Source organism: Seriola aureovittata, chromosome 5 (genome assembly GCF_021018895.1).
Source record: "Seriola aureovittata isolate HTS-2021-v1 ecotype China chromosome 5, ASM2101889v1, whole genome shotgun sequence".
Lineage (NCBI taxonomy): Eukaryota > Metazoa > Chordata > Actinopteri > Carangiformes > Carangidae > Seriola > Seriola aureovittata.
In genome coordinates, this window is record NC_079368.1 from 29,953,956 (window position 1) to 29,978,513 (window position 24,558).

The 24,558-nt window shown below is 43.4% G+C and overlaps 1 protein-coding gene and 7 non-coding genes across 8 annotated transcripts in view; 4 read left to right on the forward strand and 4 right to left on the reverse strand.

The window, feature by feature from the left end:
* Window positions 1-24,558, reverse strand: part of cntrl (centriolin) — a 52,151-nt gene that overhangs the window by 25,098 nt on the left and 2,495 nt on the right. Inside the window, exons 4-25 of the mRNA XM_056375871.1 lie at window positions 21,543-21,696; window positions 19,072-19,160; window positions 18,437-18,559; window positions 17,649-17,804; window positions 17,410-17,505; window positions 16,951-17,141; window positions 12,443-12,770; window positions 12,193-12,264; window positions 11,334-11,504; window positions 11,031-11,237; window positions 9,791-9,941; window positions 9,463-9,701; window positions 9,006-9,118; window positions 8,195-8,324; window positions 8,019-8,107; window positions 7,772-7,912; window positions 7,107-7,170; window positions 6,891-7,001; window positions 5,786-5,903; window positions 5,106-5,512; window positions 4,059-4,153; window positions 3,642-3,757 (exon numbers count right to left, since the gene is read on the reverse strand). Coding sequence (XP_056231846.1) covers window positions 3,642-3,757; window positions 4,059-4,153; window positions 5,106-5,512; window positions 5,786-5,903; window positions 6,891-7,001; window positions 7,107-7,170; window positions 7,772-7,912; window positions 8,019-8,107; window positions 8,195-8,324; window positions 9,006-9,118; window positions 9,463-9,701; window positions 9,791-9,941; window positions 11,031-11,237; window positions 11,334-11,504; window positions 12,193-12,264; window positions 12,443-12,770; window positions 16,951-17,141; window positions 17,410-17,505; window positions 17,649-17,804; window positions 18,437-18,559; window positions 19,072-19,160; window positions 21,543-21,696 — 3,361 coding nt within the window. The remainder of the gene's footprint in view (window positions 1-3,641; window positions 3,758-4,058; window positions 4,154-5,105; window positions 5,513-5,785; window positions 5,904-6,890; window positions 7,002-7,106; window positions 7,171-7,771; window positions 7,913-8,018; window positions 8,108-8,194; window positions 8,325-9,005; window positions 9,119-9,462; window positions 9,702-9,790; window positions 9,942-11,030; window positions 11,238-11,333; window positions 11,505-12,192; window positions 12,265-12,442; window positions 12,771-16,950; window positions 17,142-17,409; window positions 17,506-17,648; window positions 17,805-18,436; window positions 18,560-19,071; window positions 19,161-21,542; window positions 21,697-24,558) is intronic.
* trnaa-agc (transfer RNA alanine (anticodon AGC)) lies at window positions 13,265-13,337 on the forward strand. The gene has a single exon. It is a non-coding gene; the product is annotated as a tRNA-Ala (tRNA).
* Window positions 14,906-14,978, reverse strand: trnaa-agc (transfer RNA alanine (anticodon AGC)). Its single transcript has one exon. It is a non-coding gene; the product is annotated as a tRNA-Ala (tRNA).
* Window positions 15,462-15,534, reverse strand: trnaa-agc (transfer RNA alanine (anticodon AGC)). Its single transcript has one exon. It is a non-coding gene; the product is annotated as a tRNA-Ala (tRNA).
* Window positions 15,773-15,854, forward strand: trnas-gcu (transfer RNA serine (anticodon GCU)). Its single transcript has one exon. It is a non-coding gene; the product is annotated as a tRNA-Ser (tRNA).
* On the reverse strand, window positions 22,081-22,153 carry trnaa-agc (transfer RNA alanine (anticodon AGC)). Its single transcript has one exon. It is a non-coding gene; the product is annotated as a tRNA-Ala (tRNA).
* On the forward strand, window positions 23,827-23,899 carry trnaa-agc (transfer RNA alanine (anticodon AGC)). The gene has a single exon. It is a non-coding gene; the product is annotated as a tRNA-Ala (tRNA).
* Window positions 24,356-24,428, forward strand: trnaa-agc (transfer RNA alanine (anticodon AGC)). The gene has a single exon. It is a non-coding gene; the product is annotated as a tRNA-Ala (tRNA).

Below are 24,558 nucleotides of genomic sequence, written 5' to 3' on the forward strand. Positions count from 1 at the left end.
CGTCATAGTATAATAAGGCATAAAAAGTCATTAAAACCTCATAGTATAGTAAGTCATAAAAAGTCATAAAAACGTCACAGTATAGTAGGGCATAAAAAGTCAAAAATAAGTCATAGTATAGTAAGGCATAAAAATTCATGAAAACGTCATAGTATAATAAGGCATAAAAAGTCATTAAAACGTCACAGTATAGTAGGGCAAAAAAGTCATAAAAACTTCATAGTATAGTAGGGCACAAAAAGTCATAAAAACGTCATAGTATAGTAAGGCATAAAAAGTCATAAAAACGTCATTGTATAATAAGGCATAAAAAGTCATAAAAACGTCACAGTATAGTAAGGCATAAAAAGTTATAGTATAGTAAGCCTAAAAAGTCATAAAAACGTCATAGTATAATAAGGCATAAAAAGTCATAAAAACGTCATAGTATAGTAAGGCATAAAAAGTCATAAAAACGTCATTGTATAATAAGGCATAAAAAGTCATAAATACGTCATAGTATAGTAAGGCATAAAAATTCATGAAAACGTCATAGTATAATAAGGCATAAAAAGTCATAAAAACCTCATAGTATAGTAAGTCATAAAAAGTCATAAAAACGTCACAGTATAGTAGGGCATAAAAAGTCAAAAATAAGTCATAGTATAGTAAGGCATAAAAATTCATGAAAACGTCATAGTATAATAAGGCATAAAAAGTCATTAAAACGTCACAGTATAGTAGGGCAAAAAAGTCATAAAAACTTCATAGTATAGTAGGGCACAAAAAGTCATAAAAACGTCATAGTATAGTAAGGCATAAAAAGTCATAAAAACGTCATTGTATAATAAGGCATAAAAAGTCATAAAAACGTCACAGTATAGTAAGGCATAAAAAGTTATAGTATAGTAAGGCCTAAAAAGTCATAAAAACGTCATAGTATAATAAGGCATAAAAAGTCATAAAAACGTCATAGTATAGTAAGGCATAAAAAGTCATAAAAACGTCATTGTATAATAAGGCATAAAAAGTCATAAATACGTCATAGTACAGTAAGGCATAAAAAGTCATAAAAACCTCATAGTATAGTAAGTCATAAAAAGTCATAAAAACGTCACAGTATAGTAGGGCATAAAAAGTCATAAAATTGTCATAGTATAGTAAGGCATAAAAAGTCAAAAATAAGTCATAGTATAGTAAGGCATAAAAATTCATAAAAACGTCATAATATAATAAGGCATAAAAAGTCATAAAAACGTCACAGTATAGTAAGGCATAAAAAGTCATAAAAACGTCATAGTATAATAAGGCATAAAAAGTCATAAAAACGTCATAATATAGTAAGGCATAAAAAGTCATAAAAACGTCATTGTATAATAAGGCATAAAAAGTCATAAAAACGTCACAGTATAGTAAGGCATAAAAAGTTATAGTATAGTAAGGCCTAAAAAGTCATAAAAACGTCATAGTATAGTAGGGCATAAAAAGTCATAAAAACGTCATAGTATAATAAGGCATAAAAAGTCATAAAAACGTCATAATATGATAAGTCATAAAAAGTCATAAAAACGTCATAGTATAGTAAGGCTTAAAAAGTCAAAAATAAGTTATAGTATAGTAAGGCATAAAAAGTCATAAAAACGTCATAGTATAGTAAGGCTTAAAAAGTCAAAAATAAGTTATAGTATAGTAAGGCATAAAAAGTCATAAAAACGTCATAGTATAGTAAGGCTTAAAAAGTCAAAAATAAGTTATAGTATAGTAAGGCATAAAAAGTCAAAAATAAGTTATAGTATAATAAGGCAAAAAAAGTCATAGTATAGTAAGGCAAAAAACGTCATAGTATAGTAAGGCATAAAAAGTCAAAAATAAGTTATAGTATAGTAAGGCATAAAAAGTCAAAAAAAAGTCATAGTATAGTAAGGCATAAAAAGTCAAAAAAATAGTCATAGTATAGTAAGGCAAAAAAAGTCAAAAAAATAGTATAGTAAGGCGAAAAAAGTCAAAAATAAGTTATAGTATAGTAAGGCAAAAAAAGTCATAGTATAGTAAGGCAAAAAAAGTCATAGTATAGTGAGGCAAAAAAGTCAAAAAAAGTCATAGTAAAACAAGTAAAAAAAAAAGTCATAGTATAGTAAGGCATAAAAAGTCAAAAAAATAGTCATAGTATAGTAAGACAAAAAAAAGTCACAGTATAGTAAGGCAAAAAAAGTCATAGTATAGTAAGGCATAAAAAGTTAAAAAAATAGTCATAGTATAGTAAGGCAAAAAAAGTAAAAAAAAAAGTCATAGTATAGTAAGGCAAAAAAAGTCAAAAAAATAGTATAGTAAGGCAAAAAAAGTCAAAAATAAGTTATAGTATAGTAAGGCAAAAAAAGTCATAGTATAGTAAGGCAAAAAACGTCATAAAAACGTCATAGTATAATAAGGCATAAAAAGTCATAAAAACGTCATAGTATAGTAAGGCATAAAAAGTCATAAAAACGTCATAGTATAGTAAGGCATAAAAAGTCAAAAAAATAGTCATAGCATAGTAAGGCAAAAAAAGTCAAAAAAATAGTATAGTAAGGCGAAAAAAGTGAAAAATAAGTTATAGTATAGTAACGCAAAAAAAGTCATAGTATAGTGAGGCAAAAAAGTCAAAAAAAGTCATAGTAAAAAAAGTAAGAAAAAAGTCATAGTATAGTACGGCATAAAAAGTCTAAAAAATAGTCATAGTATAGTAAGACAAAAAAAAGTCACAGTATAGTAAGGCATAAAAAGTCAAAAAAATAGTCATAGTATAGTAAGGCAAAAAAAGTCATAGTATAGTAAGGCATAAAAAGTCAAAAAAATAGTCATAGTATAGTAAGGCAAAAAAAGTAAAAAAAAAAGTCATAGTATAGTAAGGCATAAAAAGTCAAAAAAATAGTCATAGTATAGTAAGGCAAAAAAAGTCATAGTATAGTAAGGCAAAAAACGTCATAGTATAGTAAGGCATAAAAATTCATAAAAACGTCATAATATAATAAGGCATAAAAAGTCATAAAAACGTCACAGTATAGTAAGGCATAAAAAGTCATAAAAACGTCATAGTATAATAAGGCATAAAAAGTCATAAAAACGTCATAGTATAGTAAGGCATAAAAAGTCATAAAAACGTCATAGTATAGTAAGGCATAAAAAGTCATAAAAACGTCATAGTATAATAAGGCATAAAAAGTCATAAAAACGTCATAGTATAATAAGGCATAAAAAGTCATAAAAACGTCATAGTATAATAAGGCATAAAAAGTCATAAAAACGTCACAGTATAGTAGGGCATAAAAAGTCATAAAAACGTCATAGTATAGTAAGGCATAAAAAGTCAAAAATAAGTCATAGTATAGTAAGGCATAAAAAGTCATGAAAACGTCATAGTATAATAAGGCATAAAAAGTCATTAAAACGTCACAGTATAGTAAGGCATAAAACGTCAAAAATAAGTTATAGTATAGTAAGGCATAAAAAGTCATAAAAACGTCACAGTATAGTAAGGCAAAAAAAGATCTTAAAATGTGATAGTAAATTAAAGCATAAAAAGTAAGGCATAGAACGAACATGAAAATTCAACACAGGATGGCCACAGGTGGGGTTCAAACCCATAACCCTTTGACAGTATAGTATTATTGATGATGTCATACCATTGAGTTGCTCCCGAGTCGCTGTTGTATCTCTGACAACTTCCTTTTTGAGAAGCTGGGCTTGGTTGTGCTCCTCCCTCTTTTTAGCAAGCTCCACCTCAACCACTGACAGACACCTGACACACACACACACACACACACACACACACACAGAAAAACAGAAACACATTAATATTTATATTTTCCACCACCTTTTGATAGCATATTATATTTACCGGACAATAACTGTTAATACACAACACATGATAACACCACCCACAGTTTTTCACAGTGTCACAGGTTTTTACGACCCTGTTTTTTGAAACTGAACATTCTTATTCATCTCTTATTTGTTACATCCAAATACATTGATTAATACATTTATACAGACAGAATGTTTAATACATAATACTGCATGTACTGTACGTGAGTATGTACCGGTCGGCGTGCCTCCGTCTGGCCTCGAGGTGTTTACACTGCTCCTGCAGGTTGCTTCTCTCCTCCCCTCTCCTCCTCAGCTCCTCCTGCAGCTCCTGCAAACATCATCTCCCCTCAGTCTTTTGTCTATTTTAGTTTTTATTTGGAAAAGTAGACATATATGTATTCTGCACATACATATACACTTATAATCACATAATGTATATGTTTACATTTATAGCTACTTGCAAGTATGCAAAAACTATTTAAAGAAGGGTGTATTAAATTGGTTGATAGCGGATGAACACACTGTGATTTTCTGACTCCATAGTATTTTTCCTTTTTTGCAGATTCTTGCTTTGCGTTCATTAAAAAATTTATTTTATGGATATAATAGTTAGAAAGTGTAGAGTAGTTTAAATGTTGCTGATTTAAAGAGAAATCCTAAAACTGTATGAACGGAAAACTGTCAGAGATCCATTTAAATCCAATGAAACATGTATTTTAATCCTTATGTGTTGCATTGCATTGTTTTGGTTTTGCTGCATCACACATAAACAGAAATTTGACATTTTTGCACCTTTAGTTGACCTGCTGACAACGGAGTTATTTACAGGTCTGTTATTTCCTAAGTTTCTAATCGCATGGAAAATATTGACAACGTAGTGGGACTGTCTTTGCTGTTAGCTGTGTTGAGTTCATTTCAGATTTTCTAGAGGAATTTCCTTGAAAGAGCTGTTTCATTTAAAGACAAGCAAATGTTTATTCAGCTGTCATTTATTATTGGAAACTCTGCTTCTTTTTATTACTATGGTCCACGTCTGTGGAACAGCCTCCCTGAAGCCCTGTGGTCAGCAAACTCATGACCTACCCTTTAAGTATAGTTTGTTTTTCTTGCCTTGATTCTGTAAAGCACTTGTGTTACATTGTCTGTTTGACACAATAGTTAGATTTTAGTTGACTTATAGGAAAATGTGAAACTGTGGGAAACTTTAGATAAATGGAGGAAAACACTTTGTTTTCTAATGAAGCTGCAGGAGGAATAAATAATATGAATTCAGATTTTACCTGCAGTTCTGTTCGCTGTTGTTTTGTGTTTTTGAGACATAACTCCACCTCTTTCCTGTGGGACTCAACTTCCTGTAGCAGCACAGTCAGCTCCCCCCTCTTCCTGTCCACTTTGTCCTGCATTTTGTCCAGTTCATCCATCTTCCTGTCCAGCTCCTGCTGCTGCCTCTCCGCCTCGTCCTTCCTCTTGGCCACTTCCTCCAGTATCCCGTCCAACTCGTCTCTCATCCTGTCCACCTCGTCCTGCTTCCTGTCCAGTTCATCCATCGTCCTGTCCAACTCTTCCTTCGTTCTGTCCAGTTCATCCTTCTTCTTGTGGAGCCGCTGGAGAACCTGGGTGCGTTTGGTTTTCACTTCCTCCAGCGCCTGCTGCTCTAAGAACAGCTCCTGAAGAACCTGTTTCAGCTCTGGACTCAGACACACAGACGATTCATCACTGCAAAAACCTGCTCAGAAAACTGTCCTCAAACATTTTGGAACGACAACAGAGAGTGTTTTATATACATGTATATCAATACATACAACCCAACTTCCCTCCCTGTGTGTGTGTGTGTGTGTGTGTGTGTGTGTGTCTGTGTGTGTGTGTGTGTGTGTGTGTGTGTGTGTGTGTGTGTGTGTTTGTGTGTGTGTGTGTGTGTGTGTGTCTGTGTGTGTGTGTGTGTGTGTGTGTGTTCTGTTACCTGCTCTGTGTGTGCTGACTTCAGACTGCAGTGAGAGGAGTTTCTGCTCCTCCTCTCTCAGAGCTGAAACAGTAGACCTCTTCTGAATCAACAGCTCCTCCTGCTGCTCCAACAGCTCCTACACACAGTTTCCACTGTTTTCATTAAACCTGCCGATGGAGCTGAAACAGTTTCATGTTTTCTGTCTGTCTGTCTGTCTGTCTGTCTGTCTCTTTCTCTGTCTGTCTGTGTGTGTGTCTGTCTGTGTGTCTGTCTGTCTCTTTCTCTGTCTGTCTGTCTCTCTCTGTCTGTCTGTCTCTTTCTCTGTCTGTCTGTCTGTCTATCGCTTTCTCTGTCTGTCTGTGTGTCTGTCTGTCTCTTTCTCTGTCTGTCTGTGTGTATGTCTGTCTGTCTCTTTCTCTGTCTGTGTATCTGTCTGTTTCTTTCTCTGTCTGTCTGTCTGTCTGTCTGTCTGTCTGTCTGTCTGTCTCTTTCTCTGTCTGTCTGTGTGTGTGTCTGTCTGTGTGTCTGTCTGTCTGTCTCTCTCTCTGTCTGTCTGTCTCTTTCTCTGTCTGTCTGTCTGTCTGTCTGTCTATCGCTTTCTCTGTCTGTCTGTGTGTCTGTCTGTCTGTCTGTCTCTTTCTCTGTCTGTCTGTGTGTCTGTCTGTCTCTTTCTCTGTCTGTGTATCTGTCTGTTTCTTTCTCTGTCTGTCTGTCTGTCTGTCTGTCTGTCTCTTTCTCTGTCTGTGTGTATGTCTGTCTGTCTGTCTGTCTCTCTCTCTGTCTGTGTGTATGTCTGTCTGTCTGTCTCTCTCTCTGTCCGTCTGTCTCTTTCTCTGTCTGTGTGTTTCTTTCTCTGTCTGTCTGTTTCTTTCTCTGTCTGTCTATCTCTCTGTCTGTGTGTGTGTCTGTCTGTCTGTCTGTCTGTCTGTCTGTCTCTTTCTCTGTCTGTGTGTCTGTCTCTTTCTCTGTCTATGTGTCTGTCACACATAAGATAATCAATCAGGACATCAGGGGCTCCAAAGAGATCGACAGCAGACAGAGGTTCCCGTCTCCTCCTCCTCCTCCTCTTCCTCCTCCTCCTCCTCCTCTTCCTCCTCCTCCTCCTCCTCCTCCTCCTCCTCACCTTGGCTGTGCTCTGCAGTCGTTGCTCCTCCTCTCTGACCTCCCTCACTCTGTTCAGAGCCGCCTGATGCTCCTCCCTCCTCTGAACCAACCTCTGCTCCTGCTGCTCCACCTGCACAGAGAACCAGTGTCTTTAAAGTCATTTCCTTCGTTAGAGTCACTGTTATTATATTTTAATTAAAGGATCAGACAAACATCGTTTTAGATGTGAGGTTACCTGACTGTTGACCGAGTCCAGACACTTCTGGGCCTCCTGACAGTCTGACAGCACATTCTTTAGGCTACACACACACACACACACACACACACACCACACACACACACACACACACACACACACACACACACACACACACACACACACACACACACACACACGTTAAATTTTAACGTTTAGTTTGGTTGGTTAGAATGAACAGATTATTGATTTGAGTGGATGATTGATTGATGGATGATGGGTTGACTGGACAAATTACTGAATGAATGGATGAACAGATAATTTGTCTGTGTGGATGAGTGGACGAACCTCCATCCTCTTCACAATAAAAGTCCTTGAAAAAAGCTGTTCTGATTCATAAGAGCTTTTACTGTGACATAGTTTAGTTTGGTTTAGATTATCTTAGTTTATCAAATCTTAGTTTAGTTTATTTTAGCTTAGCTTGTCTTATCCTAGTTTAGTTTAGTAAAGTTTAGTTAAGTTACTCACTGTCAAACATTGCCTGGTTTAAATCTGTATTTTTTTATATATTTTTGTGACTTTTTAGTTAAAATTTAAAAAAAAAACCTGACAATGAAGAAATGAAGTGTCTTGCTCTCTGCTCTGTAACATGAGGGACATTTATAATGACAGCTCCACCATCGCCTCAGCGTCTTCAACTCTACCTGTCTGTAGCTGAGTGTGTTTTTGTTCCGAGCTGTTGGAGCTCCTGATCTCTGCTCCTCAGCGCCTCCTTCACCTCCCTCAGAGTGAGCTCCTCCTTCTCCCTCCTCCTCCTAAGATCCCCCACCTCCTCCTGCAGCTCTCTGAGACATCAGTTCATACATGTGACACATACATGACAAAGGATCACTAAATCAAACCTTATGCTGGATCCGAGTCTGGAGGTCAGAGGTCAGTCTGAGAGTTTACCTGACGTGCTGCTTGGCCTCCAGCAGACAGGAGGCACTGTCCTGAGCTCTGCGCTGGAACTCATCTGCCTCCCACTGAGCTAAGCTGGCCTGGAAGAGACACACACAGAGGCTGGACCTTAGAGAGGTGTGTGTGTGTGTGTGTGTGTGTGTGTGTGTGTGTGTGTGTGTGTGTACCTTGTCTCTGGTGGTGTGTATGCAGCTCTGAGCCTCCAGCAACAGTTGGTCAGCCTGACGCAGTTCAGCTCGTCTCTTCAGCAGAGTTTCCTCCACACACTCCACCTCATCACACACCTGCACCACACTCCTGCGGGCGCACACACACACACACACACACACACACACACACACACACACACACACACACACACACACACACACATCAAAAATCAAGAAAATGTGTTACCACTGCTGTTTTTATATGTCTGGTAGTTTTTGGTTTTAGATGTTTCACAGATGTTTTTGGGTCTAAGAGTCAGAATTACAGGATTGAGTATCATTAACTGACTGAACAAGTAGTTTAGTAATTAAAACTAGAATCACCACCTCGCAGTTGTTTTGCCAATGCATTTGGATATGAATGTCATCACTTCATTTTATCCTTATAGACATTTGAGAAGATGCTAACTGTGCTTACCTTTGTCTCTGTGTGCGTCTCTGTGTGTGTCTCACTGTGTGTCTCACTGTGTGTATCTCAGTATGAGTGTCTGTGTGTGTCTCAGTATGTGTCATCTCAGTGTGTGTCTCACTGTGTTACCTGTGTCGTCTCAGTGTGTCTCACTGTGTGTCTCTGTGTGTGTCTCAGTGTGTGTCTCAGTGTGTGTCATCTCAGTGTGTGTCTCAGTGTGTGTCATCTCAGTGTGTGTCTCAGTGTGTTACCTGTGTCGTCTCAGTGTGTCTCACTGTGTGTCTCACTGTGTGTCTCTGTGTGTGTCTCAGTGTGTGTCATCTCAGTGTGTGTCTCACTGTGTGTGTCTCAGTGTGTTACCTGTGTCGTCTCAGTGTGTGTCGAAACTTTTTGGTTTCCAGTCGTAGTTTCTTCCTCTCTTCCTCCAGTCTCTCTGCGTCTCTGTGCACACACTCACACACACACTTTTCCCCCTGCTGACACACACACACACACACACACACACACACACACACACACACACACACACACACACACACACACACACACACACACACACACACAGGACATGTGTACATCTTTAATATCTGTGAATGTAGGCCGGCTGCTCTCTCAGACTCTTTTACTTTCCTAGTTATATCGATGAACCTGGATAGAAACCAAGTTTCTGATCAACACACCTGATCAGAAACCTGGATTCTGTCTGGATTCTGGTGAATAACCAGGTTCCTCATGCTCCATGTAAACATCACACAGCTAACACCATGAGACTGTGTGAGACCAGGAGCAGATCTTGGTTCAGGCTGCAGACACTGACCCTGTCTTGGTGCTCTGGGATGTTACAGTGCAGAGCAGAGCCCCCTGCTGGAGGACTGTAAACAACAGCTGCAGGTGAACCACACAGCAACCAGGCGGGTCCAACCAGGGGGGTGTGACCGTCAGAGAGCCCAGCAGAGAGACCTGCAGCTGGGTCAGGAGGAGGAGGAGGAGTCCGTCCTCTGGAGCTCCTGTCAGCATCACTGCCTCCTCCGCTGTCCCTCCACTCAGCAGCTGCTGCTGGACAGAAGACACATCAGAGTCTGAGCACACCTGAACACACCTGAACACACCTGAACACCTTTACAAACCTGTCAGTGTGTGTGTACCTGTGTCAGAGTCGGTGTGTGTTGGGGGTATGTAGACCCAGTACCCTCCTCCTGCAGGAGGTCTGTCCTGCTGTCGCCCCCTGTCAGGAGATCTGAGGAACTGCAGCCCCAAACCAGAATCCTGAGTCCCCTGAGAAGCCAGACTGGGAGCCTGAGGGAGATAGACAGAGTTTTAGTTTCTGTGAATTCATTCTGCTTTCTGTCCTGACGGATCTGGAGAAGGTCATTAACACATTCATCTCATCCCGTCTTGATCACTGCAACTCCCTGTTTACATGTCTCTCCCACAAATCTCTCCGCAACTCGTACAAAATGCTGCAGCCTGACTCCCGACTGGTTCCAAACAATGTGATCCTATTACACCCATTTTAAACTGTCATTGTGCCTTTTAGGGTTGATTTGAAATACTTTTAATGACTTTAAGGCTCTGTGCGGTTTGGCACCTTCTTATGTCTCAGACCTGCTCTCCCCTTACGACCAAGCGCTGCCTCAGATCCTCGAGTTAAACTCTGTCCTGAAGTCTCGGCTAAAAGCCAGAGGTGACTCAAAGCTCGAGGAGATCAGGCCCCTGTTTGAAACGCAACTGAAACATACTTGTATAAAGCAGCTTTTAATTCCTTTGGTTTCTACCTTCTGCCTTGCTAACTCTTCTGTGTCTTTCATTGTTTTATGTTTGTACAGAACTTTGCACCTGTGATACAAGACAGCAAAGGTGTTTTATAAATAGTTATTATTATTAAAACAAACAAATTTTAGTCAGTTAAATTTTCTTTAATTTAAATAAAAAAAATTGTACAACACAGAAAAATACAAACTGTTTCATTTAAACACAATTTTATTTTGTCTTGTAAATTATTGGATTATTTTACTTCTTCAAGACTAAAAGTTATTCACATATAACAATGAAAAAAATTACTCCTAAAGACATATTGTGGTGATTCTGGTTGGTTATTTTATTTATTTGAAAACTTAACTTTGTGTTAAAGCTTAAGCCTAATTTACAGAAACCAGAAAATGAAATCTTGTTGGTCATTTCTGTCAAACACTTACAGCGACTGATAAACCATCTTTACTGTGAATAAAATCACAAAACTTGATTCAAAAACACAGAAAATGAATTTAGCTTTGGTTTAAGCAAACAGGATCCTGTGACTGAGTTTTTCTCTTCTGTTAATTCTGAATCAAAGGGGACGAAATGTTGTCGATGAGAAGTGTGAAATAAAAGGAAGAAAAGTCTCACACTGTGTGCAGGAGGTACGTAGCACCACTGTCCTCCCTCTCTGGTCCTGATCCCTGTCCTGGACCGAGTCCTGGTCCGGATCTGGTCCAGCTGCTGTCTCAGTCTGTGTGTGTGTCTCTGAGCTTCGGCCAGCTCGGCCCTCAGCTCCTCCACTGTGTGTGTGTGTTCAGCCGGGTGAGAGCTGCCATCGAGCTCGTCCACAGTTTTCTGACAAACACACACACACACACATTACTACTGTTTCAGGAAACATGTTACTTACATGTTAGAAAATCTGCAGGTGTGTGTGTGTGTGTGTGTTACCTGTGTGTGCAGCAGCTCCACCGTGTGGTTCAGAGCTCTCAGCTGTTCGATGGTCGACGTCATCTGTTCTGCCGTCAGCTTGTCAGAGTCACACATGAACCTGCTGAGCTGCCGGAGTTTCCTGTTCAGGCGCCCGAGGCTCCTCTGGTGACCGTCGCTCAGTGAACGCAGCTGGACCGAGACACAGAGCTGCTGTTATAAATAACTTTCACTTCATGCGGAGAAATCTGTGCTGTGTTAAAGACACGGAGCCTTCGTCCTTCGTCCTGTTGAAAAACTACGGAAGAGGATCAGGGCCATTTGAATTCTTCTTTCTTTGAAAAAAACTATATTTCGCGTGTGGCCCTGAAGTGATTTTTTTCTTAACTAAAAAAGTTTTTTACTCATGTGGCCTTAATGTGAAAAGTCAGAATTCAAAAAAAATTCACATGTGGATCTAATGTGAACTTTTTTTTTTCAGATTCTAAATGTGGCTAAAAAACCTTGTGGAGTCCAAACTGGTTTATATTTAAACCATTAATTTGCCCAACTAATTAACTTTTAATTAATATCCACCTTCTGCCAACGGTGCAAGGTGCTGAGTGAGCCGAAAAATCATTTGAAAAACAGGACAATTTAAGTGAAAAGATGTAATTATATAAAATAATAAAAAATATTTTTCAATGTTTTAAAAGAGGTTTTCCTGCTTCAGTTCAGTCCTGAATGTTTGAACGTTATTATAATTAAAATAAAAACTTCTCTTACAACGTTTTGTTTGGCCTCCACGTTGTTACTGGTTCAGATTTGGGCCACTAACATTTTTGATATTTTCAAGTGGGACATGAGCTGGAAAAGGTTTGGGTGTGTTTGTTTCTGGAACCTGCTGCAGCAGAGTGTCTCTGTGCTGCTGGACGTCCTGAAGCTGCAGACGACTCTGCTCCAACTGCGACTCCTGCAGCACAAGAAATCCAGATGAATCACAAACAGAAGGACAAAGACTTGATCAGACTGCTCACACTGCAGATCGTCTCATGTCAGTCTAAACTGACGAACGAACAGAAATATCACTGAAAACAATAAATCTAGCAGATTCAGGATCAGGTTGTGGTCTGGACTCAGCTGATACTGACCAGGTTCTGATGAATGAGTCTGTTTCTGCTGTGAGACCTCTGTAGCTCCTCCTTCAGTCTCCAGTCTGACTCCTCATCCCTCTCCACACTTTGGGCCACCTGGTCCTGGGCCTCGAGTCGGGCTTCTAGCTGGGCTATGTGGTCCTGGTCTTGGGCTAGCTGGGTCTGCAGCCTGGCTATCTGTTCTCGGCTGTGGTGGAGGTCTCGTTGGAGCTGCTCCGTGCTGGTCCTGGTCTGCTGGAGGGTCCGGTACAGCTGCTCCACACTTCTGGACAACATGAGTTCAGGACTCATAGGACTGACGGGGAACAGGACCGAGTCGTGTGGACTGGAGGAGGAAATGTAGGAAAAGAAATGACGTTTAAAACAAAAACGTAGCGGTGTGGACGGAGCCTGAGCTTCCTGGCCAGTGGAGCTTGGCAGTAGTGACAGTGCAGAACTCAGTCACACCACTGCTGTGATATAATGTGACAGAACACAACACACAAACATGAAGTTATAACGACTCCGACTGTCGACAGCAGCAGGAAAATATTCAAGATGTTTGTAAATGAAAGTTAAGACTTTAACTGCTTTTCTCTGAGGGAATTGAAGCCAAGGGTTTTTACAAACTTTAAGAGTTGCAGAGAGTTTGATTTTTAAGTGGTGAAGCAGCTCCATCAAAACTAATGGAAACATTCAACATGGATCTTTTCTTAATGTTGTAGTTTGATGATTGACAGCAAACACACTGTTTTAAAATCTGCTGCTCAAACAGTCAAATATACAGAGAGTGATGGAGGAGCAGAAGGAGAGATGAAGACTGACCTGCAGCAGGTCACAGGGGAATTAGCTCAAATGGTAGAGCGCTCGCTTAGCATGCGAGAGGTAGCGGGATCGATGCCCGCATTCTCCACAGACTTTTAACCCTTTACTCTCTGCACTGTCTGATGTGAGAGCAGAGAATCTAACAGTGAACTACAGCTACTAACTGAAATACAGACCCTTTCCAAAAAATTACAATATCATGGAAAAGTTGTTTAATTTCCATAATTCCATTCAAAAAGTTAAACTTTCATAGATCATAGAGTCAAGGCCCACAATTTAAACGATTTCAAGTATTTGTTTATTTTTACATAATTTGGGCTTCCAGCTCATAAAACCCACATGAAGAAATCACCATTTACTTCTCAGTTTTTGCAGGAAAAAAAAAGAAAAAAGAAAGAAATTAGGATCACATCAAATCAATCAAAATATGGTACTTTCAAAACGATATGTCAATCTTCAATACTTGGTTGGGAATCCCTCTGCCTTAATCACTGCCTCGATGCGACGTGGCATTGCCTGGGAGTTATGGAAGCCCAGATTTCCTTGATGTTTGCTGTCAGCTCTTCTTTGTTGTTGGGTCTGGTGCCCCTCATTTTCCTCTTGAGAATACCCCATAGATTCTCAGTGGGGTTTAGGTCCGGCGAGTTGGCTGGCCAGTCAAGCACTGTGATGGCATGAACATCAAACCAGGTTTTGGTGCTTCTGGCGGTTTGGGCAGGAGCCAGGTCCTGCTGGAAGATGAAATCTGCATCTCCATACAGATCCAGAGCAGAAGGAATCACATGCCACATTTTGCCCTTCCACTAGACTTTCCGTTGATATGCTTGGACACAGCACTCTGGGAACAGCCAGCCTCCTTAGCTATGAACTGTTGTGGCTTACCCATCCTATGGAGGGTATCAATGATGGTCTTCTGGCCAGTTGTCATGTCTGCAGTCTTCCCCATATTGAACCAAACTGAAGCAATTTAATGACACCTGGGGAAACCTGTGCAGGTGCTTTGAGTTTAGTAGATGATTAGTGTGTGACACTCAGTTTAAAACATTCATGCTCTGCAAAGTTTGGGCTGATTTCTTCACAGTATTCTAACTTTTTGAATTCCTGTTTTTGTGGGTTTTATCAGCTGGAAGCCCAAATTATGTAAAAATAAACAAATAAATACTTGTAATCGTTAAAAATTGTGGGCCCTGAATGTATAATCTATGAAAGTTTAACTTTTTGAATGGAATTATGGAAATTAAACAACTTTTCCATGATATTGTAATTTTTTTGTAAAGGGTCTGTATGTAGAGAGAGTGCAGCTGGACGGGTTCAGCAGGAGTTAAAGGAGACTGCTCAGTAAAAGATCTGACAGCTGTGTCTGTTTCATGTGGTAACGTGAGGAAGGTTGCAGCCTCCTCATCCTCTCTCCACACATCTGATCAGTCTGTTTCTGTTGCACATTGAAGAAACAGCTCTCCAGACGTAGCAGTGGTGAGAGAGGAGATCGCTGAGTCTCTGCAGTGACAGGTCGTCAGCCTGGACTTACATGTGAGTCAGACACTGTTACACACACACAGCTGTTCCTCCAACCAGACGTCCTGGATCATATTTCAGTGTCACACTGGTGTCTTCACTCACATCAGACAGTGCAGAGAGTAAAGGGTTAAAAGTCTGTGGAGAATGCGGGCATCGATCCCGCTACCTCTCGCATGCTAAGCGAGCGCTCTACCATTTGAGCTAATTCCCCTGTGTGTGTCACTTCCTGTTCTGGGCTTGTCTCCGCCCCCTCCATGTTGCTCACAGCACAGAGAAAAGTTTGCAGCTCAGAGCAGCAGAAAGAGTTTTGTCTTTTAACTCTGTAGAAAATAAGTGAGGTTTGGTGGAGAGGCTTTAAAGGCAGTGAGATGTGTGATAAAATACTGAGTCTGACTTTTAGAGCCCACTGTACTCCTGTGGTAAATCTGTGTCCCTGTTCAGAGTGGGAACATTCCTGATGAACACTGTATTTCTACTGGATAACAACAAGCTTGTAAACACATAAAGCTGTTCCTCCAACAGGACTTCCTGGATCATATTTCATAGTGTGACTGGTTGATGAAACAACCCTGAACGCAGGGCAGACGTCTGTGTGAATACAGTCCTGACTCCTGGTGTCAGTTCTCTCCTCTGGACACCGACGTCAGGATGAATGTCTCTGCTCTGCACCAGAGAGTAAAGGGTTAAAAGTCTGTGGAGAATGCGGGCATCGATCCCGCTACCTCTCGCATGCTAAGCGAGCGCTCTACCATTTGAGCTAATTCCCCTGTGACCTGCTCCAGGTCAGTCTTCATCTCTGGTTCTGCTCCTCCATCACTCTCTGTATATTTGACTGTTTGAGCAGCAGATTTTAAAACAGTGTGTTTGCTGTCAATCATCAAACTACAACATTAAAACTCACACAGAAAAAGATCTATGTTGAATGTTTCCATTAGTTTTGATGGAGCTACTTCACCACTGATCCCCTGTGCAATGAATTGTGGGACAACACTTCCAGCACCAGCGGACGAGGTGGCCGAGTGGTTAAGGCGATGGACTGCTAATCCATTGTGCTCTGCACGCGTGGGTTCGAATCCCATCCTCGTCGAGGGAAATGATTTTGACATCAAGTTCACCAGCTTCAGTTTCCCTGTCGGTGCTAAAATCACGAGCACAGACGTGGTCAGGAGGAAAGGCAGGACGGATGTGAAGTGTTGTAGATTTGCCACCAGGTGATTTTGTGAAGATGAAGTCGGTAAAAGTCAGAAAACATCCTGAGAAGAAGAAGCTGAGTTGGCAACAGCCTGTAAACGCCCCTCATGGCAGAAGCTGTTCGCACCCAATCATTTTCATCAAGAGCAACGGCCAATGAGGAAACTCCACCACTCAGCCGGCTGACCAATGGTGTATCTTCATCACTCAGTCAGAGACATTTGTGTTTCTACAGCTGACCTCAGACACAGTCCTAAAACAATCCACTGATGAATCAACTTTATCTTTTATTTTAAAAGAGAAACAGCTGTGTTAAGGCCCATGGTTGAACCTGTTGACTGACCCCTGATATAAAGGCTCTGAAACTTATTTCAGCTGTTCATCTGTGTTGTGCTTCATTTTATTTCATTAGGTTAAAGACAAATCTGGTCTTCTGAGCTCACTAGGCTTCTAGTCCATTGCCTTGTTCATACTGAGTACCTGCTCCTTGTTAGTATATTATTGTTTCTCTCTGACAGAATATTTACCTGCTTTCAGGTGTTTCTGTACTTTATACATTTGCTTTAACTCTGTACAGCACTTTGATCAGCTCAAGCTGTCTCTCAAAATAAAGTTGACTTGACATTTTCTTTCGTACATTAGATGAGGCATGAAGATGTTTTAACTCTGTTGACATAATCTATTCTGAACTTCCTTGTTGTTCTGTCATTATTATAAAGTGTATGTAGTCTGAAGTCCACGTCCTCCAACAGCACCTGCTGGATTTAAACCACTCAAATACAACATTGTAATTTGTAGAACAAACTGTGTTGGAGGCAGAAAGAAACCTGGACACATGAAACCAGAACATGTGACTGAACAGACGGACTGCAGGGAAAAGAGAGAGCGTGTGTTTTTAAATGAGACGAGTGCACAGAAAACAATGGCATGTTGTTTTAAATAGTAGTAGTTGAGTCAGAAGTAGTACTGTAGTAGTACTGTAGTAGTGGTACCTGTACTTGTCCTCATCCAGATCATCTGGTCCACTCTGAACCTCCTGAGGATCCAACATGGCCGCTGTAAACCGGTCCAGCTGAAGTCTGGTCTGGTCTAGGTGGTCCCTGGTTTCTGTATACTGGGTCCTGGTCTGGTCCAGCTGGGCTTGAAGTCTGAGGGTGATCTGCTGCAGAGATGATTTCTCATCCTACACACACACACGCACGCACACACACACACACACACACACACACACACACACACACACACACACACACACACACACACACACACCAGAATAAACTGACTGACGGTCGTTTGTAGAGAATAACGAGTCAACATGGACGTGAGGTTTGGTTCTTTTAGGTTTTAGTTTGTGAAGATTTGACCAGTGTTTCTGACTCAGATAAATCAAAACAAACACTCAGGTGTTATAAACTCAGGTGTGTGCAGCAGCTCCAGGTGTGTTCACTGACCTGCAGTGTGTCGATGGTCGCCTGTAACTGACACTCTCTGATCTCTGTGCTCTGTTTCTCTTTGTCTACAGCTGCCAGCAGAGCACCCCGCTCCAGCTGCACACACACACACACACACACACACACACACACACACACACACACACACACACACACACACAGTAAACACCTTCAACAGGTGACGTTCAAAATAAACAGCGTTGATTGTGAAGAATTGTTAAATGATGTTTAAGTGTTACCTGTCCCAGTGTGACCTGTCTAGCTAGCTCCTCCCTCAGCTGCTGTAGCTCCACCTCCAGCTCCTCCTGCTGTCTGCTGCTCTCCACCTGTCTGTCTCTCAGAGCGTGAGCCTCCGTCCTCAGCACAGACAGCTCCTCCTGCTGGACGGACATGTCCTGCAGACAGACAGAGAGACACTTACACATTGAGTCACATTTAGGAGTACACGCTTCCAAATATCACATTGTCATCAGAGCGTCTTCACTCCTCGACCATCTGAGATAAAGACGTGACGCTTGTTTCTGCTTAAACTACAGAATCAGATCTTTCCATCAAGCTCCTGTTCGTCCGTGTGAGTCTCTGACTTCCAGCGATACACAGACATTAAAAGTTAGGAAACACTGGAGTAGTATCGTAGAGACAGAAACAGACAGAAGGATGAGATCAGTCACAGATTAGAGATATTTCTTATGAATAAACTCATGATCAGATAAAGACAGAAACTTCAATCCCAACACATGTGTAACTGTCTGTGTGGAAGTTTTCCTTCTTTATTCTGGTTTACAGCTTTTATCTGTAAAGTAAGGAAAGATTCAAGGTGCGGCTTTAGTTTCTTCTTGTGTCCCGGGCTGTTAACCTCCATTCTACTGAACTGAGTCTTTACTGAGTGACATATATAATCAGCTGAGGTTGAGCTGACTCTGGATCTGTGCAGCAAAAACCATTTCATTAGGAAAAACACAAAGGAATGAACAAGTGAAAAAGTCTCATGGTGGCGTCAGAGGGTTAACACACTGAAGACACTGACCTGTGTGTGTGTCCTGGCTCTGTCCTCCAGCTGCCTGCAGTGTCTCTGACTGTCCTCCAGGTGGAGCTGCAGACTCTGGTTCTCAGCCTGCAGACTGTCAACCTGCTGCTGAGATCGACGAGCCTTAAACACACACACACGCACACAGACACACACAGACACACACACACACGCACACACACACACGCACACACACGCACACACACACGAACACACACACAGACACGCACGCACACACACAAACCTGGATCTCAAACTACATTCGTGACGGTTCAGAAAGAGACGTTACGCCAAAATAAAGAGAAGGTGTTTCTCTCTGGACGAAAGTTTCATGTTGGTTTCACCTGTAGCTCCTCCCACCTGTGATGTCACAGTGTACTGACACACCCTGGAGTACGCTGTGACATCACTGCAGCACTGAGGAGTTAAACCACCGGGGGTCAGTGAAACAAGATGGTGGTACGTGCATGTGTGTGTGTGTTGTGTGTGTGTGTGTGTGTGTGTGCGTGCGTGCGTGTGTGTGCGTGTGTGTGTGTGTGTTGTGTGTGTGTGTGTGTGTGCGTGCGTGCGTGTGTGTGCGTGTGTGTGTGTGTGTGTGTGTGTGCGTGCGTGTGTGTGTGCGTGTGTGTGTGTACCTGATCTCTGAGTCCTCTCAGATACTCCTGAAGTCCAGAGATAATTCCCTCCAAATCCCTCTGAAGAACTTCATTCGCCAAAATCTGACCTGGAGGAGAGAGGAGGAGAGAGGAGGAGAGGAGAGGAGGAGGAGAGGAGGAGAGAGGAGGAGAGGAGGAGAGAGGAGAGGAGAGGAGGAGGAGAGGAGAGGAGAGGAGGAGAGAGAGAGGAGGAGAGAGGAGGAGAGGAGGAGGGGAGGAGAGAGGAGAGGAGAGGAGGAGAGAAGAGGAGAGGAGAGGAGAGGAGGAGGGGAGGAGAGAGGAGAGGAGAGGAGGAGAGAGGAGGAGAGGAGAGGAGGAGAGAGAGGAGAGGAGAGAAGAGGAGAGGAGAGAGGAGGAGGGGAGGAGAGGAGGAGAGAGAGGAGAGAGAGGAGAGGAGAGGAGAGGAGGAGGGGAGGAGAGAGGAGGAGAGAGGAGGAGAGAGGAGAGGAGAGGAGGAGGGAGGAGAGAGAGGAGGAGAGGAGAGGAGGAGGGGAGGAGAGAGGAGAGGAGGAGAGGAGGAGAGAGGAGGAGAGAAGAGGAGAGGAGAGGAGAGGAGGAGGGGAGGAGGAGAGAGGAGAGGAGAGGAGGAGAGAGGAGGAGAGGAGAGGAGGAGAGAGAGGAGAGGAGAGAAGAGGAGAGGAGAGAGGAGGAGGGGAGGAGAGGAGGAGAGAGAGGAGAGAGAGGAGAGGAGAGGAGAGGAGGAGGGGAGGAGAGAGGAGGAGAGAGGAGGAGAGAGGAGAGGAGAGGAGGAGGGAGGAGAGAGAGGAGGAGAGGAGAGGAGGAGGGGAGGAGAGAGGAGAGGAGGAGAGGAGGAGAGAGGAGGAGAGAGGAGGAGAGGAGAGGAGAGGAGGAGAGAGGAGGAGAGAGGAGGAGAGGAGGAGGGGAGGAGAGGAGGAAAGGAGAGAGGAGGAGAGAGGAGGAGAGGAGAGGAGAGGAGAGGAGAGAGGAGGAGAGAGGAAGGAGAGAGGAGAGGAGAGGAGGAGGGGAGGAGAGAGAGAGGAGGAGAGGAGAGGAGAGAGGAGGAGAGGAGGAGGGGAGGAGAGAGGAGAGGAGAGGAGGAGAGGAGAGGAGAGGAGGAGAGAGGAGGAGAGAGGAGGAGAGGAGGAGGAGGGGAGGAGAGAGAGAGGAGAGAGGAGGAGAGAGGAGGAGAGGAGGAGAGAGGAGGAGAGAGGAGAGGAGGAGGAGGAGAGAGGAGAGGAGGAGGGAGGAGAGAGGAGAGGAGAGGGAGAGAAGAGGAGAGGAGAGGAGGAGGAGGAGGGGAGGAGGAGAGGAGAGGAGGAGGAGAGGAGGAGGAGAGGAGAGGAGGGAGAGGAGGAGGAGGAGAGGAGAGAGGAGAGGAGGGGAGGAGAGAGGAGAGAAGAGAGAGGAGAGAGAGGAGAGGAGAAGAGGAGAGGAGAGGAGGGGAGGAGAGAGGAGAGGAGGAGAGAGGAGGAGAGAGGAGGAGGAGAGGAGGAGGGGAGGAGGAGAGGAGGAGAGAGGAGGAGAGAGGAGAGGAGAGAGGAGGAGAAGAGGAGAGGAGAGGAGAGGAGGAGGGGAAGGAGAGAGGAGAGGAGGAGAGAGAGGAGAGAGGAGGAGAGGAGGAGAGAGAGGAGGAGGAGAGAGGAGAGGAGAGGAGGAGAGAAGAGGAGAGGAGAGGTGGAGGGGAGGAGAGAGGAGGAGAGGAGGAGAGAGGAGGAGAGGAGAGGAGAGGAGAGGAGGGGGAGAGGAGGAGAGAGGAGGAGGGGAGAGAGGAGAGGAGAAGAAGAGGAGAGGAGAGGAGAGGAGAGGAGGAGGGGAGGAGGGGAGAGGAGGAGGGGAGGAGGAGAGGAGGAGAGAGGAGGAGAGGAGAGGAGGAGGAGAGGAAGAGGAGAGGAGAGAAGAGGAGAGGAGAGGAGGAGAGGAGAGAGGAGGAGAGAGGAGGAGAGGAGAGAGAGGAGGAGGAGAGGAGGGGAGGAGAGGAGGAGAGAGGTGGAGGGGAGGAGAGGAGAGAAGAGGAGAGGAGAGGAGAGGAGAGGAGAGGAGGAGGGGAGGAGAGGAGAGGAGAGGGAGGAGAGAGGAGGAGAGAGGAGGAGGAGAGGAGGAGAGGAGGAGAGAGGAGGAGGAGGGGAGGAGAGAGGAGGAGAGGAGGAGAGAGGAGGAGGAGGGGAGGAGAGAGGAGGAGGAAGAGGAGAGGAGAGAAGAGGAGAGGAGAGGAGAGGAGGAGAGGAGAGAGGAGGAGAGAGGAGGAGAGAGGAGGAGAGAAGAGGAGAGGAGAGGAGAGGAGGAGAGGAGAGGAGGAGTCAGCGACGAAAAGGTAACACTAACGTTTTTTATGTGCGAATAAATAAAATAAAAATAAAAATAAACACATGTAATAATTATAATAATAAGATCAGTGTGTATGACGCAGCGTACTTCACATCCTACTCTGACAGCCAATAAAAGGGCTCCAGTCTGATAGAGGCTCTGTGATTGGTCGGCGGTCTCCTCACCGTCAGTCAGTTGTTGCTCCAGCTCTTTGATCTCCTGCGTCTCCATGGCGATGCGTGACAGCATGTCGTCGAGGCGACCCTCTAGCTCGCTCTGCCTCCTGCTCATCCTGTCCAACAGCTGTCGGCAGCCAGACAACAGAGCGGTCACATGGGCCTGAGAAGGAGACGGCAGCCAATCAGAACAGGGGCATCAAACCCTGCCTTCCTATTGGTCATATTAGAATCCTTTGAGTTCCAGAGAGTATGTTAGACATAACCTGCTGTTTACCAGGCAGCGAGGCTCTAATGAAGAGATACTATCCAGGTGCATTGTGTGAAATGTAGGCTCCAGTGTCTTGGGGCTTAAAGTCAAGATATCTCGACCTCTGCTGCTCAGATTTGAACCGTTCTGGTGATGCACAACCTGAAAACAAAATGGCCGCCGCTCTGACTGTCGCTGGTGCGGAGGAATAACAGAAAGGTACAGGCACAGTTTGGTCAGACAAGCTTAGTGTCTTCACCGCCGCCACAGTGCAGAGAGTAAAGGGTTAAAAGTCTGTGGAGAATGCGGGCATCGATCCCGCTACCTCTCGCATGCTAAGCGAGCGCTCTACCATTTGAGCTAATTCCCCTGTGTTGCAGCTCCTCCCACTTTGAGCTGTCGAGCTCTCCACACCTTCCTGGATGTTACTACTGCTTCCTCACCGTCTTACTGTTTACAATATCAATATTTTTCAAATATGTGTTTTTATTTATAAGATACATTAAATCAAAGGGAAAATTCCTGATATTTCTCACTTGCAGATTAATCAAATGATTTTCCATGTATTAATGTTGACGTGTTATTACTGTCGCTCATGGAGTTAAACTCATTCTCACATTGTCTGCTCTTATTTTGATATTATTGTTGTTATTGCTGTTAATTTAATTTTATTATATATACTTTGAATCTATTCGTTTCTCATCTCCCCATGTTATTTTCTTGTTGTTCATTTTGTATTTTCACAATTATGTGATATTTCAACATCACTACCTCTACATGCTCTGTATGATTTTTGTTTTCTTTGTCATTTTCTGTGTATCTTAAATAAAACTAAACTACAGTCCCACAGAGAAACCACACACTGCAATTAATACGTATTTGTTTGTGTGTTTTCTCTGTTTGACTGAACACTTTTAACACTGAACCCTGTTTTTAGCCAATCAGACAGACGGGTTGTCAATGTGCTGGTGTGAGAGAGAGAGAGATACTTAGAGCTGAGCACCTGAGATCAGATCACCTGAGACTAATATTAATACCAGGTGTGAACAGGACCTCAGTTATGAACGGTCCAGGTCTCAGGTGGTCTGGACCGGTCTGTCTACTGTCCCCAGAGTCCAAACTAAAACCTGGAGAAGCAGCGTTCAGTTTCCATGCTCCTCTCGTCTGAACAGACTCCCAGAAGCCTGCAGCTCTCAGCTTGTTTCAGTCAGGACTGAACACTTCTGTGTTTTACTACATTAAATGTCTCTCACTGTCACTCTCCTGTTTTATGTCTTATTTTGATTCCACTCTTTAAATGCATCTTTCACACTGTGTTTATGTGAAGCTCTTTGAGTTCTTCACTGTAGAAGATCTGGTGACTTTTTCAATGTGAACTCACGTCAAACATAAAAACCTTCTTTAAATCTCAGTCCTTTAAGACGGTGTTTGTTGTACTCACAGCAGAGTCTCAGTAGAGTCTAACAGTCCTCCACCCCAGGGACCGCCGGGGCTGCTGGGTAACATCCTGCATGTCCCCCTCCCCCTCCGTCTGTCTTCTGTCTCTCACCTCCTCCTCTCTGCTCTAACAAACACTTCACTTCTTCATGTCTCTGTTTTCCTCTCCTCTTCTTCTTCTGTCCCGTCTCTCCGGTACAAACTTCTCTTCCTCTCTCTCTCTCTGTGTCTTTGAATCAACACAGGAAATCTTTCTCTCAGCCAATCAGAGTGTCCGCTGCAGAGTGACAGGGCAGCCTTTGTCCAATGGGAGTGACTTAACACTGTGAAAGCCCTGCCCTGCAGAGGAGGGGGGGTCCTGGGGGGAGGGGTCAGAGGTTCTTAAAGAGACGACAACCTGTTGCTGCTGTTGTTTCTGCTCCGAACACAGATTCACCACAGTGGATCATCTCACTGCCTTTAAAGCCTCTCCACCAAACCTCACTTATTTTCTACAGAGTTAAAAGACAAAACTCTTTCTGCTGCTCTGAGCTGCAAACTTTTCTCTGTGCTGTGAGCAACATGGAGGGGGCGGAGACAAGCCCAGAACAGGAAGTGACTCACACAGGGGAATTAGCTCAAATGGTAGAGCGCTCGCTTAGCATGCGAGAGGTAGCGGGATCGATGCCCGCATTCTCCACAGACTTTTAACCCTTTACTCTCTGCACTGTCTGATGTGAGTGAAGACTCTGACTCACACAGACTGGAGAACCACGATGAAGACACTGTAAGAGCTTTGAAAAAAGAGATCTGACCAAACAGCAGCAGCACCTTTCTGGTGAGTAACTCCTGTTACTACTTTACACACTGATGTAAAGTTTGTGAGCGTCTTGTATCAACGTGTCTCATCTTATCGTAGACCGTTAGTTTTTAAAATAACATAAATAGAAGATATCAAGCCTTTTGTTGAAGTTTCACTAATAACAATATTTTCAAACCAGGATTCTGGTGAGAAAATCTGCAGAGCTGTAATGAATCCAATGTCTAACCTGGAAGTATCTGAATAAACTTTGATTTGAAAGATTAAAGTTTTCCCTCAGTTGTTGAAAATGGAGGAGGGGCAGAGAGAATCCCAGGACAGGAAGTGACTCAACCAGGGGAATTAGCTCAAATGGTAGAGCGCTCGCTTAGCATGCGAGAGGTAGCGGGATCGATGCCCGCATTCTCCACAGACTTTTAACCCTTTACTCTCTGATGCAGAGCAGAGACATTCATCCTGACGTCGGTGTCCAGAGGAGAGAACTGACACCAGGAGTCAGGACTGTATTCACACAGACGTCTGCCCTGCGTTCAGGGTTG